The 16,641-nt window shown below is 47.6% G+C and overlaps 1 protein-coding gene across 2 annotated transcripts in view; it reads right to left on the bottom strand.

Moving 5' to 3' along the window:
• Positions 1–2,636: 2,636 nt before the first annotated feature.
• The window catches only part of GANAB (glucosidase II alpha subunit), a 33,757-nt gene continuing 19,752 nt past the window's right edge, over positions 2,637–16,641 (bottom strand). For both annotated transcript variants that reach the window (XM_083715605.1, XM_083715606.1), the window contains 12 exons: positions 15,485–15,564; positions 14,909–15,052; positions 13,607–13,703; positions 12,264–12,365; positions 11,214–11,457; positions 10,668–10,732; positions 9,961–10,037; positions 8,882–8,956; positions 7,119–7,232; positions 6,232–6,344; positions 5,480–5,580; positions 2,637–4,409 (listed from right to left, as the gene is read on the bottom strand). In XM_083715605.1, the coding sequence (XP_083571731.1) occupies positions 4,300–4,409; positions 5,480–5,580; positions 6,232–6,344; positions 7,119–7,232; positions 8,882–8,956; positions 9,961–10,037; positions 10,668–10,732; positions 11,214–11,457; positions 12,264–12,365; positions 13,607–13,703; positions 14,909–15,052; positions 15,485–15,564 (1,322 nt within the window). In that variant the 3' untranslated portion in view covers positions 2,637–4,299. The remainder of the gene's footprint in view (positions 4,410–5,479; positions 5,581–6,231; positions 6,345–7,118; positions 7,233–8,881; positions 8,957–9,960; positions 10,038–10,667; positions 10,733–11,213; positions 11,458–12,263; positions 12,366–13,606; positions 13,704–14,908; positions 15,053–15,484; positions 15,565–16,641) is intronic.

Genomic DNA, 16,641 nt, shown 5'->3' with positions numbered 1-16,641 from the left:
TGCACCCAATGAAGGGAGAAGGCTTGAACCTGTGCATCCAGTTAGCAGCGCTACTTGGGACAGTGGGTGGAGCAGGTACAGAAGTCACCTGGTCACAGTGTAATAAAAAAATTTAAGGTTTTATATATATAATAAATGTTCATAAATGTACCAACCAAGAACATACATAGATACATGGACCACAGGTCTGGAGCAGCACAGGAAGACTGAAACCATTTTGACCATAGCTGTCAACATTTCCCTTTTTTTAAGGGAAATTCCCTTATTCCAAATAGGATTCCTCACAAGAAAAGGGAAAAGTTGACAGCTATGATTTTGACACCCAAACTGACCAAATGTTTTCTCTGCAAGCAGGGAGGGGGTGAGGGAACCTTCCCATTGTCTCAGGAATTGGGTAATCACCATCTCAAAGCAAAGGCCAAACTACCAGGAAAGGCAATCAGATAAGGCATTATCAGATAACCTGGCAGACAGGAAAAACAACATTCAAATTTCTGTTGTAGACTGCCTTTGCTGTGATGTAGGTACAGTGTTTGTGGGGGGTGGTCTTGAGCTCCAGGGCAGGGAATTTAAAATGTCTATATAATGGCAGGCACACCTTGGTTCTGGGTACTCCTCTCTCCTGTGGGTGAGGGGAGCACCCTGTTGCAACCCATCAATAAAGATCAGTCTTACTAGCTGCTTTGCTTCTCAATATTCTCTGCTTGGCCTCTGTTATTTTCTCCTACCAATGGAGAACCTACAAAGGACTCTATAAAGGGCTCTTGTATACCCCATAAGGGAATAAGGACAGATGTTGTTTTCAACAGTCTTGCTCCCCATGCATTTCTATTTAAATTAGAGCAAAATGTTTATCTAAATTGGCCATTTTTATACAAACCAGCGTTCTTGTTTGGGGGGTGGAGCGGAGAGGTGCCATGCTTAAATCTGTTGCAGTAAAAACAGCACATAAGGTCTTGCACCTTAAGATTTCTATTTTTATTTATTTTGTGGACCAGATAGCACTTCCTCAGATCAAGCACTCACTTTCTTATTCCATTTTTCTTTCTCATTCATACATTTATATCCCACCATTTTCTCCAAGCTCAAAGTAGCATACAGGATTCTCCCCACTTATTTAATCCCAACTGCCCTATGAAGTAAGTTGTGGTTGAGAGGCTGTGACTGGCCCAAGGCCACCAAGCGAGAGCTCCCTGACCAACTGGTGATTTGAACCCTGGTCTCTCCGGTCATAGTCGGACAATCTAACCACTACACTACATAAGCTTTTGGCATAAGGTGTTCTATTGTCATGTAGTTATTATGGGGAGACCCACTATGGAGTATGCAAAGGTGGATGACCACTGGGTGTAGACTTTGCCCAAGCAAATTCAACAGAGAAAACAAGAAAGGTTCTATGGGAGAGAATTGTAGCCATTATTGTTGTTTAGTCGTGTCCGAATCTTCATGACCCCATGGACCAGAGCACGCCAGGCACTCCTGTCTTCCACTGCTTCCCACAGTTTGGTCAAACTCATGCTGGTAGCTTCGAGAACACTGTCCAACCATCTCGTCCTCTGTCGTCCCCTTCTCCTTGTGCCCTCCATCTTTCCCAACATCAGGGTCTTTTCCAGGGAGTCTTCTTTTCTCATGGGGTGGCCAAAGTATTGGAGTCTCAGCTTCAGGCTCTGTCCTTCCAGTGAGCACTCAGGGATGATTTCCTTCAGAATGGATAGGTTTGATCTTCTTGCAGTCCATGGGACTCTCAAGAGTCTCCTCCAGACCATAATTCAAAAGTATAAATTCTTCGGTGATCAGCCTTCTTTATGGTCCAGCTCTCACTGCCATACATCACTACTGGGAAAAGCATAGCTTTAACTTATCCCACATGGTCTAAGGCAGGGAACACGTCAGCCTCTACATGCTGGACTCCACTCCCATCAGCCCCACCTAGCATGGTGAACATAAGAGATGTAGCTCAGTGACAGAGAATCTGCCTTGAATGCAGAAGGTCCCAGGTTCAATCTCTGGCATCTCCAGGCATGGCTAGGAGTGACCCTGCTGAAAGCCAGGATATGCAATACCTAGATGGTCCAAAATGGTCTGGATGAGAGGGCAGCTTCCTAGGTGCCAGGAATTATGGGAGTTGGGAGTCCAATAGTATCTGAAAGTGCACCATGTTTCCTTCCTTGCTATAATAAACTGGTCCAAATGGCCAGAGTTTCATGGCCACCACCCTCCAAAAGGGGAGGAAATCCAAACACAATACAGTGATACCTTGGGTTACATACACTTCAGGTTACAGACTCCGCCAAACCAGAAATATTACCTCGGGTTAAGAACTTTGCTTCAGGATGAGAACAGAAATTGTGCAGCGGCGGCGCAGCGGCAGGAGGCCCCATTAGCTAAAGTGGTGCTTCAGGTTAAGAACAGTTTCAGGTTAAGAACAGACCTCTGGAATGAATTAAGTACTTAGCCCGAGGTACCACTATATTCCTTTTTTAAAAGTTTTATATGTGCTACTATTATGAAGCTTTCTTTGCTCTCATGGTCTCCTGACTGAAATACACTATGCATCCATGCAGCAAAACAGATGCCTCTGACATTGTCATGCGTAATCTATGGCAGCTATCAAAAGAAGAAGAAAACCAAAATGCTTATTTTTAATGGTTTTTTTAATTGTCCATCTTTTATCAAAACACCCAGTCAGTGAAAGCTTTATACCTGCAGATGAATCACAATCAATAAAGCATGGGAGGAGAGGAAGTGTGTGTGTGTGTGTGTGTGTGTGTGTGTGTGTGTGTTTAAAGAAGGGATTTTGACCATTTTTTAAAAAAAGAAAAGAAAAAAAGACTCGCTCTGGGCCTTTTGCCTGCAAATGCACGAGGGAGAACCAGCCAGGACCAGGAATGTTAATCCACGTACACACACAAGACGGCCAAGGCCAAACGCAAGCCAGGCAGCCTAGCCTGAGAGGGGGCAGGAGCAGTGATAGCTGGAAGCAGGAGCGGGAGAGATGGAAGGCATAGCGACAAGAGTAAAAAAAGAAAAAATCCTGCCCGTCCTACTCCACCCCAAGGAAGATGGGCCCCTCTCCTCACTTTCTGGCAGGAAAGGGGCCTGATTTCTTAGCAGCTTCTTTCCCCGCCCACCTGCCACTCTTGTTTTTTCCTTTCCAGATTTCTGTGCAGGACAACCCACCCCCCCGCTCCACATTCGCTTTGGCTGGCTCTCATAACCCAGGGCCTGGTTTTCTAACCAAACCGCAGCACGCCTCCCCTTTCCCTTCACATGATCTGTCTCATCTACCCTCCCCCACGAAATTATATAAATAGAAGTGCCAGTGATTCACTGACACCAAGATAACCCCCATCCCCACTCCGGAAAGAAATAGAAATCCCTTCTCACTCACAGTACTAAGGGTGGGTTTTTTTTTGGGGGGGGGGAGAAATAAGAAAGTATTGGGACTGATGGGTAAAAGAGAGCGTGGGGAGAGAATGGCCACAGTCTAGTTCAGGTGTGGGGAATCTGATGCTGCTGAACTACAACTTCCATCAACCATAGCATGACCAATGACCAGGGATGATGGGAACTGTGGTTCAGCAATGTCTCAAGTGAGCTAGCTGTACATGTTGCCCTGTTGTTTATGGCGAGTGGCGACATGGGGCAGGGAACAACGAAAGAGGGAGTTCTCCATACATTCACCTGTTGGCAAGGAAAAGGATAAAAGGCAACCCCTGCCAAGGTCACTCGTTTTGTGGTCAGTAACTGGAGCCAGGAATTGGTTGGGCAGGAGAGAGATGAAGAGGGAAGTGGAGATGGATGGGAAACGGAGGAGACCAAATCAATTCTCCCTCCCCTCTGGAAAGGCCCAGCCCCTCAAAATGGTTGGTCCCAATATTGCAACTCCAGGGAGGGGGGTGGCGTGGGAAGGGAAGAGATCTTTCTTAGCCACCACCCCCGGCAGAGGGGAAACGAGAGTCTCAACCAACTCCAACCCAGAGATTCTTCATTCTACAGCAAATATTGCTAAAGTTAATCTATGGAACCACACGCAGGGGGAAAGAAAGAGTCCAAGCCAGGATCGGAGGGGAAGGGGTGGAAGCGATCGCCGCCACCGCCCCCTCCCAAGACATGCCTGAGTGGTACAGGATGTTGGACTTGAGCCCCTGCATGGTGGGGAGCACCTAGCCTTCCCTTCCCACATGACCGTGAAAGGGGAGGCACCACAGAACTCCCCAACACTGCTTGAGTGTTTCCTTAGCCCTCTTGTCCAGCTGAATCCCTCTGCCCGCCCGCCCTCCCGCCCAGCTCGTGGCATTATCGCAGGGAAATGCTCCAGTCTGCCCCAATGTTGACTGCAGGTTTCCGGATGGTTAAGACGGACGTTTCAGCCTCGTGTGTGAAATCCAGGCGAGATTCTGCAGCATCTTTTAGGGTGGGGTGGGGGGGAGAAAGAGAGATGAGGTGAGCACAGCTGAGAAAAAGAAGTACCGTCCTTTCCCGATAGAGAACAGTTTGAAGTCGGGTTTAGCTCAAGGATGGGGAGCTTGTGACCCTCCAGGTGTTGCTGAACTACAGCTGCCATCAGCCTTAGCCAACAGGGCCAATGAGCAGGGATTCTGGGAGTTGTAGTCCAGCAACATCTGGAGGGCCAAAGATTCCCCCATTGCTGTAAATCTTAGCTGAAAGTGCTCCGTAGATTAGATTAAAATTAATACACCACTTTTCCCATTCCCAAAATTCTCACAGTGCACACAGACAAAACACAACAGTTCAGTTCATAGATGATGAAGAAGAGTTTGGATCTGATATCCCGCTTTATCACTACCCGAAGGAGTCTCAAAGCGGCTCACATTCTCCTTTCCCTTCCTCCCCCACAACAAACACTCTGTGAGGTGAGTGGGGCTGAGAGACTTCAGAGAAGTGTGACTGGCCCAAGGTCACCCAGCAGCTGCATGTGGAGGAGCGGGGAATCGAACCCGGTTCCCCAGATTACGAGTGTATCGCTCTTAACCACTATACCACACTGGCTCTCCTATGAACAGTTTCATAAGAACTACTATGTAGTTTCATAGAACAACTATGAACAGCTTCATAGGAAACTGTTGCTCAGGTTTTATGGATAGCAGGGGGAACCATTAATTTTTTTGCTGTTGGGGGGTATTCACTGCCTGCCACAACAACTTCTCCCAGCAAATGTTGGCCCCCTCCTTTTCCTCCTCAGAAAGCCCCACTATGACCCAGCTCAGATGACCGTATTTCAGCTTACTGAAATGAGGCACGATTTGTCTATCTTGCCCAGGTGCCTAAGGCAGAGGGGAGTCTTCCGTCATCACCTGGACTCCTACTTCCTTCTATAACTGGAGGCACCCAGGACCAAGGCTGGGCCTTCTACATGTTAAACATGTTCTTCCACTCAGCTACTGTCCTCCAAAAAAAACAACAAAAAACATGGAGATGCCAGTGGATGGAGCCCAGGACCTTTCCAATCACTCACTGTTCTGTTTGAGGAACACTGCCGCTGGCTTCCCGGCTCCCAGGATCACCACCCGTTCGATCCAGGCCGGAGTTTCAAAGCTGCCCTTCGGGTCTGCGGAGCTGGAGGACAGGAGAAAACAAAGGCAGGGAAAGCGGGGTTAGAGGGCAGGAAAGGGATACTGTAGTCTCAAACTCTACTGAAAAGCCAACAAAGATGGCACCTAAATCCCACCCCCAAAACATAACATTTTCACCCGACTTACAATAAAGCAAGGCAGGTTACAATAAAGCAATATAAGATTTACACACCCGAGTAACAAAATGACGACATTAAAATGCTAAAACAACCGCCACAAATAAAACATTATCAAAAACAGCAAATAACAGTCCCAGAAGCATCAATTAAATAATTAATTATGAAACTACATTAAAATAGGCAACTCTGGCCTTCGTATTAAAGAGGTGGTCAAACCCACCACGTCTGGGCTGTACTGTTCCAAACTTTAGGTGGGGGTGTTGGTGGTTGACTGTCCACCAGTTACAGAAAAAAAAATCCTTGCCTGTAGAAACCTAGCATGTCAGGGCTGGGCAGGACTGCTCTTCCCTGGCACATTAATGGGGAGAGGAGCCTTTAATCCCTGAAACTGCCCCATCTGCAATCTGAAGTGCAATCACAAGCCGACCACCTCAGTCAGAAGTAGCAGCACCAACCAGGCAGGATAGATGGTCTGGGGTGGGGATTTTGTGGGAAAGAGGAGGGAGGCCCAGTACCTTGCCGTCAACGTGTTGCCGGAGAAACTGAAGCGGCGATGAAGGTACTGCCCCTTTGTCTCGAAGCTGAATGTGTGCCCGTCGTCAACGAAAAGCTCTCCTTGCGCTGTGCCCTGTAAAGAGCAATGGGGGGGGGGTTGTTGACACAGAAAACGAGGAGGTCCTGCTAGTTAAATCCTGTACCAGGTGGGTTCTGGGAGAGAGTGGAGCTACCATGGTCAAGACACGCTCTGTGCAGCCTCTTCCACACTTGAGAGCCAGTGTGGTGTAGTGGTTAAGAGCGGTAGTGTCGTAATCTGGGGAACCGGGTTCACGTCTCCGCTCCTCGGGCCAGTCACACTTCTCTGAAGTCTCTCAGCCCCACTCACCTCGCAGAGTGTTTGTTGTGGGGGAGGAAGGGAAAGGAGAATGTTAGCCGCTTTGAGACTCCTTAAAGGGAGTGAAAGGCGGGATATCAAATCCAAACTCCTCCTCTTCTTTCTCTTCATTGCTGCTGCCACTCTCCCAGATTTTTCATTCTCTCCCCATCAGGGCAGTTGTGTGGAATGGATTTAAGAGATGGGTAAACCTCTGCAGTCTGAGGAGCCCCGTTCCCTTCTGGGCACCACATACCAGTGGTGGGTGGAGCCAGAGGCAAAGATGGTAAAGCATAGCACTGTAGACTAGTTCCCTACACACACAGCTCCCTTCCTCCTTCCAGGAAAATGAGAGTTCAAGGACGCATCCCAGCCAGGCAGAAATGCACAAGGAGGAGCTGAAGCGAGGACCTGCTAGCTAGGGATGATGGGAGTTGGAGTCCAAAAACAACTGCAGACTCAAGTTTGGGAAAGCCTGCTGTAGAGCATCTCTCCCACAACCCTGCCCCACTTTGCTCCTTCCCACCTCACCTGGGGGCCCAGGGCCACGTAGAGGGTGTAAGGGTCATTGTACATGCAGTCTGAAGATCGCCGGACCCGCTCCTTCCGAGCCACGATGCTGCCGCCACGCTGGTACACAGGAATCTGCAGAGAAGCGTTGAGGATCATCATATCTGCCTATACTGAATCAGACAGCTGGTCCCTCTAGTTCAGTCTGCACTGGCTGGCAGCAGCTCTCCAGGGTTTCAGGCAGGGATCTCTCCATCTCTTTCTCCCAGCCCCACCTGGAGATGCTAGGGAATGATCCTGGGACCAGATGCTCTACCATTGCGAGCAACACTCAAGTTGCGCTGCTTCCTTTGGACATCTACCGTATCCCTCCCAGCTCCTCGTTTATTTTCCACAAAGCTGCTGTTAAATATGCATTGTGTTTCAGAGTTGAACTTGAGAGCAGTAGTTAATATTGTGGGTTGCGGCAAATGTTAGTTCTGAATAAGACCCAATGAGATCAATGGACAGGACTAACATCGAGCCATTAATTTCTACTCTGGGCAGAAATGAATTGGATGCAGCCTTCTGTAATAGGATGAGCATTTTAAAGACTATATTGTTTTAAATGTAGTGGTCTTAAATATAAATTTATTTTTTTTGCTTAGACAAGCCTATCCAGATGTTGACATGTGTTTTAATCTGGGTTTTTAGCTCACTGTTGATTTTAATTACTCGATGAATGTTCAAAATAGTTGTTTCTAGCTATTTTTTAACTGATAATTGTATTGTTTTATTCTTCTTGCAAGCCACTTTGGGGTGAAATGGAACAAATAAAATAAACAACAACTATAACTTGCATTATGAGACTTGCATTTTTCAGGGGGTAAGTTGTAGAGTTTGCTACTGTGTTTACACTATTCTACATTGTTCATGATATATTCTATACTATTCTGTATAAATAAGTATTGTGTATTAAGAATGACTATGTACTACTGATTGCTATCCACCTGGTTTAATTTTTTGCAGCATAGTGCTATCATGCTATGTATGTTACTATATTGTAAACCACTGTGTGGTCTTTTGAAAGAAGGTGGTAAAGAAATGTCTTTATTGTATTTTTGGTGCTTTTTTACAACACTTAAAAAAACAACACCCTAGTCTGTATCTGCACTGGATTTGAATTATTTCCAATACAGTCGTACCTTGGATCCCGAATGCCTTGGTACTTGGACATTTTGGCTCCTGAACACCGCAAAACCAGAAGTGAATGTTCCAGTTTGTGAATGTTCTTGGAACCCAAATGTCCGACGGGGCTTCTGCAGCTTCCGATTGGCTGCAGGAGTTTCCTGCAGCCAATCAGAAGCCGTGCTTTGGTTTCTGCACGTTTGGGAAGTCGAACAGACTTCCGGAATGGATTCCATTTGACTTCCAAGGTACGACTGTATATAAAACTGGTGTTGTTGTTTTTTTTAAAAAAATGTTGGTGTTGCTGAGATGCAAGCCAATGCTAGTCCTACTCAGAGGAAACTCACGGAGGTCCATTAATTTCAGTGAGTCTACACTGAGTACAACACAGCTTGCGGCAACCCACTATTGCTAATGGCTTCGAGAGGTTTCGTAGAAAGAGATTCATGAACGGAATTCAAATATACAACCCTAAGTGGTGGTTTCAAGGGGGGTGGGTGAGAGACAAAAGCCTCCAGTGGCCAGGTAAGCAAGGCTACCGTGCCCTGCCTTGGTTCTCTTCCTCCCTCCAGGAACCCCCCCACCCCCCATCAACCCTCTCCCCCCTTTTGACTTACGCTGCTCATGGTGACTGCTAAATAATGGGTTTGGGGCGCATGAAGTTTCTGGTGAGTGTGGACATCATACCAAACCTGCATAGTGGGAAAAGGCACGTTAGAGACATAGCTGTCAACTTACAGATTTGAAAATAAGGGAACAGCAGCCTCGAAAATAAGGGATCAGCAGCCCAAATAAGGGATTTTCCAGGCACAGGTATGTTCAACTTCTGAGCCCCTCCGAGTCAAAGGCAGAAAGCCCAGCCAGCAGCCAAACGAAGCCTCAAGCAGTGGTTCCCACAGCGCAGCAACCCGGCAAAGGGGATGCAGCAAGGAAAACCACCGTCACCTCTCCACTGGGAAGTGCTGAGCAAAGGCGAATCCCCAGGCAATGCGGCTGATTTGATCGGCACAAAGCATGCAAGCTCCACCCCCCAGTCGTTCTTAGACTCCTTATTGGGTGAGCAATGCAGCCAAGCAACACAGTTGGAACCTCCCTCCTTCCTGGCCGGCAGGGAGGGAGGGGAGCTGCTTCCTTTGAAACCCGGGAAATTTAAGGGACATCATCAATAAGGGACAGCAGCGGGACACGGCGCTGGGATAAGGGACTTCCCCGCCAAATAAGGGACGGTTGACAGCTATGGTTAGAGAGGACTATGGACATCCACAGGACTTGTCACTCAAAACTCCAAACAGAATCCAGGGAATGCTGGGGAGCGTCAGGTTTAATTTCAAACAGGGCTGGCCGATCTTGTGCTTTCTTCTGTTGGGGGCTGCAGCCCCTCATAGGCAATATGTGGGGCCCCATGCCAGCAGTAGATGGGTCTAGAGCCTAAAGTGGGCAAGACCACTCCTTCTGCCTATGTCTGTCTCTCTGCCATTCCCTTTCCTTTCTCTCTCCCTTTGCCGCCCCTTCTCTGTCTCCTCTTTCTCTCTCTGGGTCATCGCAGCCTTCATTTCCTTAGCGCTGGACACAGGTAATGCCAAGGAACTGCCGGAGTTGCTCACTCTCTATGCTATACACTCTGACAAAGGAGCGCCGACGACTCTCCTTCTCCCACCCCATCACGCCTCATTTCCACTCTGCCAGCCTCACTTACCTCTCCTTTGCCAGGCAAATAGACCTGCACACCTCGGGCCCCCTGTGCCGTGACTGGGTGAACCAGCAAGGCATCGCCTGCAAAGGGAAGAAAACAGAATAAAAGCATGAGATCCAGAAACTTGCATTAACTGCTCCTCTTGTAATCTGCCTCTGAATTAGGAACATTAGAGGTGCCCTGTTGGACCAGATCAAAGGACCATCTAGTCCACTATTCTGTTCCCACAGTGGTCCGCCACATGCCAAATAGAAGCCCACAAGCAGGACCTGAGTGCAACAGCAACTGGTATTCTGCTTCTGATACTACAGACAAAATAGAGCCACTGACAACCGTATCCTCCAATATTTTGTCTAATCCCCTTTTTGAGCTGCTGGCCTTTACTACATTATTTTTTTATATATATATTAAAAAAATTGTAACAATTGTGAAAACTTGGAAAAAGTCAATGCTTATAATCTCAAGAATAGGTAAGATGGCTGCTGGCAGCAGCTAGGATATAGAAGACTTTGCAGGGCCTGCAAATATCCCATGGTATAAAAAGGTATAGAACCTGGTGATCACAGAAAAGATAACTCAAGGAAGTGTGCCTCTAACTTCTCAGTTGAAATGCTCAAGAACCAAAATGGCTATTGGACGTTAAAATGCAAAGATTCTTGCCAGAGAACAGGAAGTGAAGCAACATCATCCCTGGGATTCACCACACTCACCAAGCAGATACTGGTCATCAATGGCATATGTTGTAGCGTCCTGGGGATATTCCACCCAAAGAGGTCTATGAAAGGGGAAAACAGAGTTGTGATAGGAGCAGAGACACAGCAGTGGGGAAAGCACCATCTGCCATAGCAGTTGATTTCACACATCACACCAAGCCAGGCTTGAGGAAACGTAACTATTGGTTTGGTGCAATGTGTGAACGGATAAACCCTGGTTTGCAGCTGACTAGAAATCTGAAAAAGAATCTAGGGCTTCAGGCATCACTCAGTTTAGATTTCATGCCATTTCTGAGGTTCTGGTCTGCTTTCAGCTTTCCATTGCTCAAAGCTGTCATTCCTTTCAGGCAGAGGTCTCTGGAGGTGGAGCAGCTGTTCCACAGCTAGTAACCTGGAGCAAGGCTTTCAGGGTTGCTGCCCCTGCTTTGTGTAACAGCACCTCTGCTGAGACTGGACCACCTACCTATATAGCCAGTCTATGAGCGGGTAGCTGAAGTCACCCTTTGCTAAAATGGAGAGACCCCCTCACACCACTTCGCTCACCTCATGACAGGCTGGCCAGTACGGTAGCTGTGGTAGAAGAGGGTGTACCAAAAGGGCAGGAGGGCATAGCGCTGGCGAACAGCGTCCCGGATCAGGGCCTTGTTCTCTTCGCCAAAGAGCCAGGGCTCCCGGCGGGTGGTGTCCATGTGGGCGTGCGCCCGGAAGAAAGGCTGGTAGGCTCCCGCTTGGTACCAGCGCACCAGCAGCTCCGGCTCGGGGTTTTTGAAGAAGCCACCCACGTCGGCTGGAGGAGGGAAGGCAGGAGAAAGATCGAGACTTTTAGTATCCTTTAAGAATCCAAGAGCGGCCCAGTTCAGCTGGAACCAAGGCTCAAAGTAGTCCAGCACTCTGCTTCTAACAAGCCAACGAGAGCCAGGATGGTTAAGGCAGCGATGGGGAACTTGTAAGCCTATCACAAGTTGGACATATCTGACCAAAGCAAAAACTCGAAGCAGGATGCAAAGCAAAGCGAGGGGTGTGGCCTGGGGAGAGTCATGAGGGCTGAATTCAGCTGAGGCTCCTCACCCCTGGTGTTAAGAATCTCAAGAAACGGTTGTGTCCACAAGGAACATTAAAGCGCATGGATGAGCCTCCTGTGACAGCAAACCAAATGTTGGCCTCATGTGACCCCCAGCTCCTGTGCAGCTGGAAAGATGACTTCTGCTGAATTCAGTTTCACTTTCAATGAACCTCAGCTTGGTAGCTAGTACAATTTTCAGGTTGCGGTTTCCAGCAAACCATTTGCTTTGTTCAGCTACTAACCATTGTTTCCTGTAAAGTATGACTCCCGGTTTGTATGTAACACCAAGCTGAGATTCTAACTCGGTGTATGTCCTCTTCCTCGCCGTGTAGGGGGAGTAGATGTGTGCGTGAAGGAGTCTGATGCTTCCTGCAGACTTATGGAGGCTCATCCATGAAGAATTAAACCACAGTTTAGCGTTATATGGTAAGTAGGCCAAATGTGTAGCATTCAGAAGTGCCATATTAACGAGTGCTATTATTATTAAGACACGGGTTCAACACGGGTTATCTGAACCCCGCACAGTTTACCTCCGCAGAAAGAGATGCCCACAAGAGCCAGGCTTAGACACATGGGGATGGAGATCTTTAAGTGGTCCCACTCCGCTGCGTTGTCACCTGTCCACACAGCCCCTACAAAGGGTGACAACAAGAAGATGCAATAGCGAACAACCTGTGCACAGATCATCTCAACCTGCCACTCACCTAGGCTCTGAAACTCCCTCCCCAGGAAGGCCTGCTTTGTCGACTCCTTGATGACAGCCTTTAGAGCACAAGAGGCTTACCTGTGACCCTGACTTGCTGGACTCGCATCACCCCTCACCACAGGCCATACTGGCAGGGGCTGATGGGAGTTGGGGTCCAACGACATTTGGAAGGTCAAAGGTGTCCTCAGCTCTGCCTTGGAAATCTGCCTATAGTCTGGATGCCTGCCTCCTCCACACACACCCCAGGCTCCTTAAGGAGCTTTCAGCTTAATAGTCTTTACTGAATTGGTATAACCTCTGCGGCAGAGTTTACATGGCAGACTGGTTCTTTTTTATTTTAACGTTGTGCCATGTTCTTTAAACTACCTTGACAGCTGGGGTGCAGGTGGCGCTGTGGGTTAAACCAGAGAGCCTAGGACTTGCCAATCAGAAGGTTGGCAGTTCAAATCCCCACGACGGGGTGAGCTCCCGTTGCTCGGTCCCTGCTCCTGCCCACCTAGCAGTTCGAAAGCACGTCAAGTGCGAGTAGATAAGTAGGTAACACTCTGGTGGGAAGGTAAACGGCGTTTCCGTGCGCTGCTCTGGTTTGCCAGAAGCGGCTTAGTCATGCTGGCCACATGACCCGGAAGCTGTACGCCGGTTCCCTCGGCCAATAAAGCGAGATGAGCGCCGCAACCCCAGAGTCGGCCACGACTGGACCTAATGGTCAGGGGTCCCTTTACCTGCAGCAGAGTTTACATGGCAAACTGGTTCTTTTTTATTTTAATGTTGTGCCATGTTCTTTAAACTACCTTGACAGCTGGGTTGTGAGTTCGAGCAAAATATTCCTGCAATGGAGGGGGTTGGACCAGATGACTCTTGAGGTCCCTTCCAATTCTACAGTTCTATGATTCTCTGTCTTATTTATTTGTTAAATATATCCCGCCTTTCTTCGTACAGGTCTGCTGCACAGTAAGCCATATTGTACAGGGCCAGTCCATCAGTCCAGGTAGCTCAGGACGGTCTCCAATGGCTGGAAGCAGCTCTCCAGGGTTTCAGGCGGGGAGTCTTTCCCAGCCCAACCTGGAGGTGCCACGGGGGACCGAACCTGGGACCTTCTGCATGCAAAGCAGGTGCTCTGTCACTGAGCAATGCCTCCTCCCTCCTCCCATCTCATGCACCACTAACCGTAGCGTTGTGAGCCCGCAAAGAAGCCGCGAGTCAACACAAACGGACGCTCCAAGCCTCCCGACCGTTTCACCTGCCCCTCCGCTGTTGCCATTTGCTGCCGGCAGTGGGGGAAAAAAGAAGTGTTATGGGGACACTTCAAACTTAACACCCGAACCCAAGCCCAGAAACCTTGCAGCCCATGCCTCCCTCATCAAACAGAGTATGACACATGTATATATATATATTAATGATTCTGACGGAATGCAGGACCAAGTGCAGAATGTGGTTCTAGGTGCAGAATTCTGCTTTGTAGTTTTAAAAAAATAAAATAAAAATAAAGCAAGCTTCTAGCCCTCATGGCTCTACATGCTTGGATTCCTGTTAGGGGCTGTTGAAATCTGAGAAGCTTGGCTCACCGCCTTGCCCCTCCTCGTGACTAACAAAGGTGTGCAGAACTGTAATCAATCGTTTTTATGTAGAAGAGGAATTGCACCAATCTGTGCGGGGAATGCAACAACCTAATGGGTTATAATTTATCCAACTCTTAAATTTTAGAAGTTATGATTTATCTGTCTCCCATCCAGAGTACTGTTCAGATTCATGCCTGCTTAGTTTCCTCAAATGTGCTCCAGCAGTCCAAGAGCTTCACAGCTGAGTGAGGATTAGGGGGTCTCCCAGGTCCTAGTCTGACACTCTAATTACTACGCCACACTGATCCAGGGATGAGAAGCCTGTGCCACCCCCTACCCACCCTAATAATAATAATAATATTAATAATTTATTTATACTCCGCCCATCTGGCTGGGTTTTCCCAGCCACTCTGGGTGGCTTCCAGCAGAATATTAAAATACAATGATTCATCAAATGTTAAAAGCTTCCCTAAACAGGGCTGCCTTCAGATGTCTTCTAAAAGTCAGATAGATCTTTATTCACATCTGATGGGAGGGCGTTCCACAGGGCGGGTGCCACTACCGAGAAGGCTCTCTGCCTGGTAGACTTCAATTCCCATCAACCCTGACCACTGGCCATGGGAATAAGAAATACGTCCGCAAGCACCCAGCGATCTTTCCTGCAGATCCTGATCTACTTCCCAGCCCACTTGAGTTCCTTGGAAGACCAAACGAGAGAGATGTTCCAAACCAGCCTTCACCAACCCAGTTCCCTCCAGATGCTTTGGACTACAATTCCCACCAACCCCAGCCACCCTGGAGGGGAGCAAGCTAGCAAAAGCTGTTTCATTCGTAAACAGACCGGTCATGTCGTGGACTTCAGCTTTTCTTGGCCCAGAAAGGGGGAGTAGGAGAGGAAGGCAGTGCTCACCACATAGAATGCATACAGGTTGTGAATGTCACGGTGCTCCCAGCCCCCTTGGTGCACGGCGTCCTTGTGCATCGTCACTTCGGGGCCGTTGAAGACGGAGGGCTCGTTCATGTCATTCCAGGTGTAGAGGTTTTCCATGGAGCCCTGAAGCCGAAGGAGAAGGAAAGCCAATTGGCGGGGAGGGCCCAGGAAGGGCTATCTGCGCCAAAACTGAAGCCTGAGCCTGCTTAATAATAATAATGATAATAATTTTTATTTATACCCCGCCCTCCTCAGCCAAGGCCGGGCTCAGGGCGGCTAACAAGCAATAATAAAAACAAATTGAATGAATACAACTTAAAAACAAATTTAAAATATTGAAACCTCATCGCAGGAGGAGAAAGGAAAAGAAAAAAAAAGAGGGGGAGGGAATCAAATTGGCTCCAAGCCAAAGGCCAGGCGGAACAACTCCGTCTTACAGGCCCTGCGGAAAGAAATCAGATCCTGCAGGGCCCTGGTCTCATGAGGCAGAGCGTTCCACCATGCCGGAGCCAGAGTTGAAAAGGCCCTAGCTAAAGAGGTGAACCACCTGCCTACCTCATAATGGTCGTAGCCAAACATGCTGGACCACCAGGCACGCATCTCTGGGTTGGTGAAATCCGGGTAGCCTGCTGAGCCTGGGCAGAAAGAGGCAAAGAGTTAGGCCAGACCCTTCCGTTTTGATTTAACAAATATTCAACACATGATAGTTCTTTTTTTAAAAAAAATGCAGAATAAAATGATGTGTTTTTAGTTTATTGCTGGTTTTTAAAAATATTTTGTTTTTACTACGAATCTTGCTGCTTTATTCTTTTCTGTAAACCACTTTCATTGAGGTTATCTATAGTCAAGTATATAAAATTAATGATAAACAGTATGTATTGTGCACTATAAACAATTAAATAATCAACACAGTGCAATATATTAAGAAACACAAATCAGTAAAATTGTTGTTATAGAGCTGCTGGTAGACGTATGCATATTTCTGAGTGGTTTGCTTGTCAAGATCTCCTAAGATTTACTTAATAGCTTAAATATTATATAGCATATATCGATTTTAAAATTGCCACTGAATAGTCAGTTACAGTGGTACCTTGGTTCTCAAACTTAATCCATTCTGGGAGTCGGTTCGACTCCCGAAACCATTTGAAAACCAAGGTGTGGCTTCTGATTGGCTGCAGGAGCTTCCTGCACTAAAGTGGAAGCCTCAATGGACGTTCGGCTTCCAAAAAACGTTCGCAAACCAAAGCACTTACTTCTTGGTTTGTGGAGTTTGGGAGCCGAGCCGTTCGACTACCAAGGTACCACTGTATTTACAAAATTAAATATTGGCCATAATCCAGCCATATTTCGGTGTGTGTATGTAAATTATATTAAAAAATGCATACAATCTATTCCAGGGCTAGTCATTGTGGTGCCTGCCCTGCAGAAGTTTTTGGATCCAGCTCCCATCAGCCCCAGCCAGTGTGGCAAACTGAGAGGAATGATGGGAGTTGTAGTTCAGCAACATCAGGAGGGCCACTTGTGATGTATTCCTTCTCCTGAGATTGCTAGTTTTAGGTTTCTTTAAATATTGTGTTACTAGAGTCCAACCATTTATAGCTTCTCTAAATCTTTCTTTGTCTCTAAGCATAGCTGTTCTTTTTACAATATTTAGTTGTTCCCTCAGCTTCCTTAAGTAAACCTACTTTATTTGATTTCCTATTGTCTTTGCA

This window comes from Podarcis gaigeae, assembly GCF_964106915.1.
Source record: "Podarcis gaigeae genome assembly, chromosome: 16".
NCBI classification, from domain to species: domain Eukaryota; kingdom Metazoa; phylum Chordata; class Lepidosauria; order Squamata; family Lacertidae; genus Podarcis; species Podarcis gaigeae.
The sequence above is the reverse complement of the archived record's forward strand: the minus strand, read 5'-3'. Positions and strand labels throughout refer to the sequence as shown.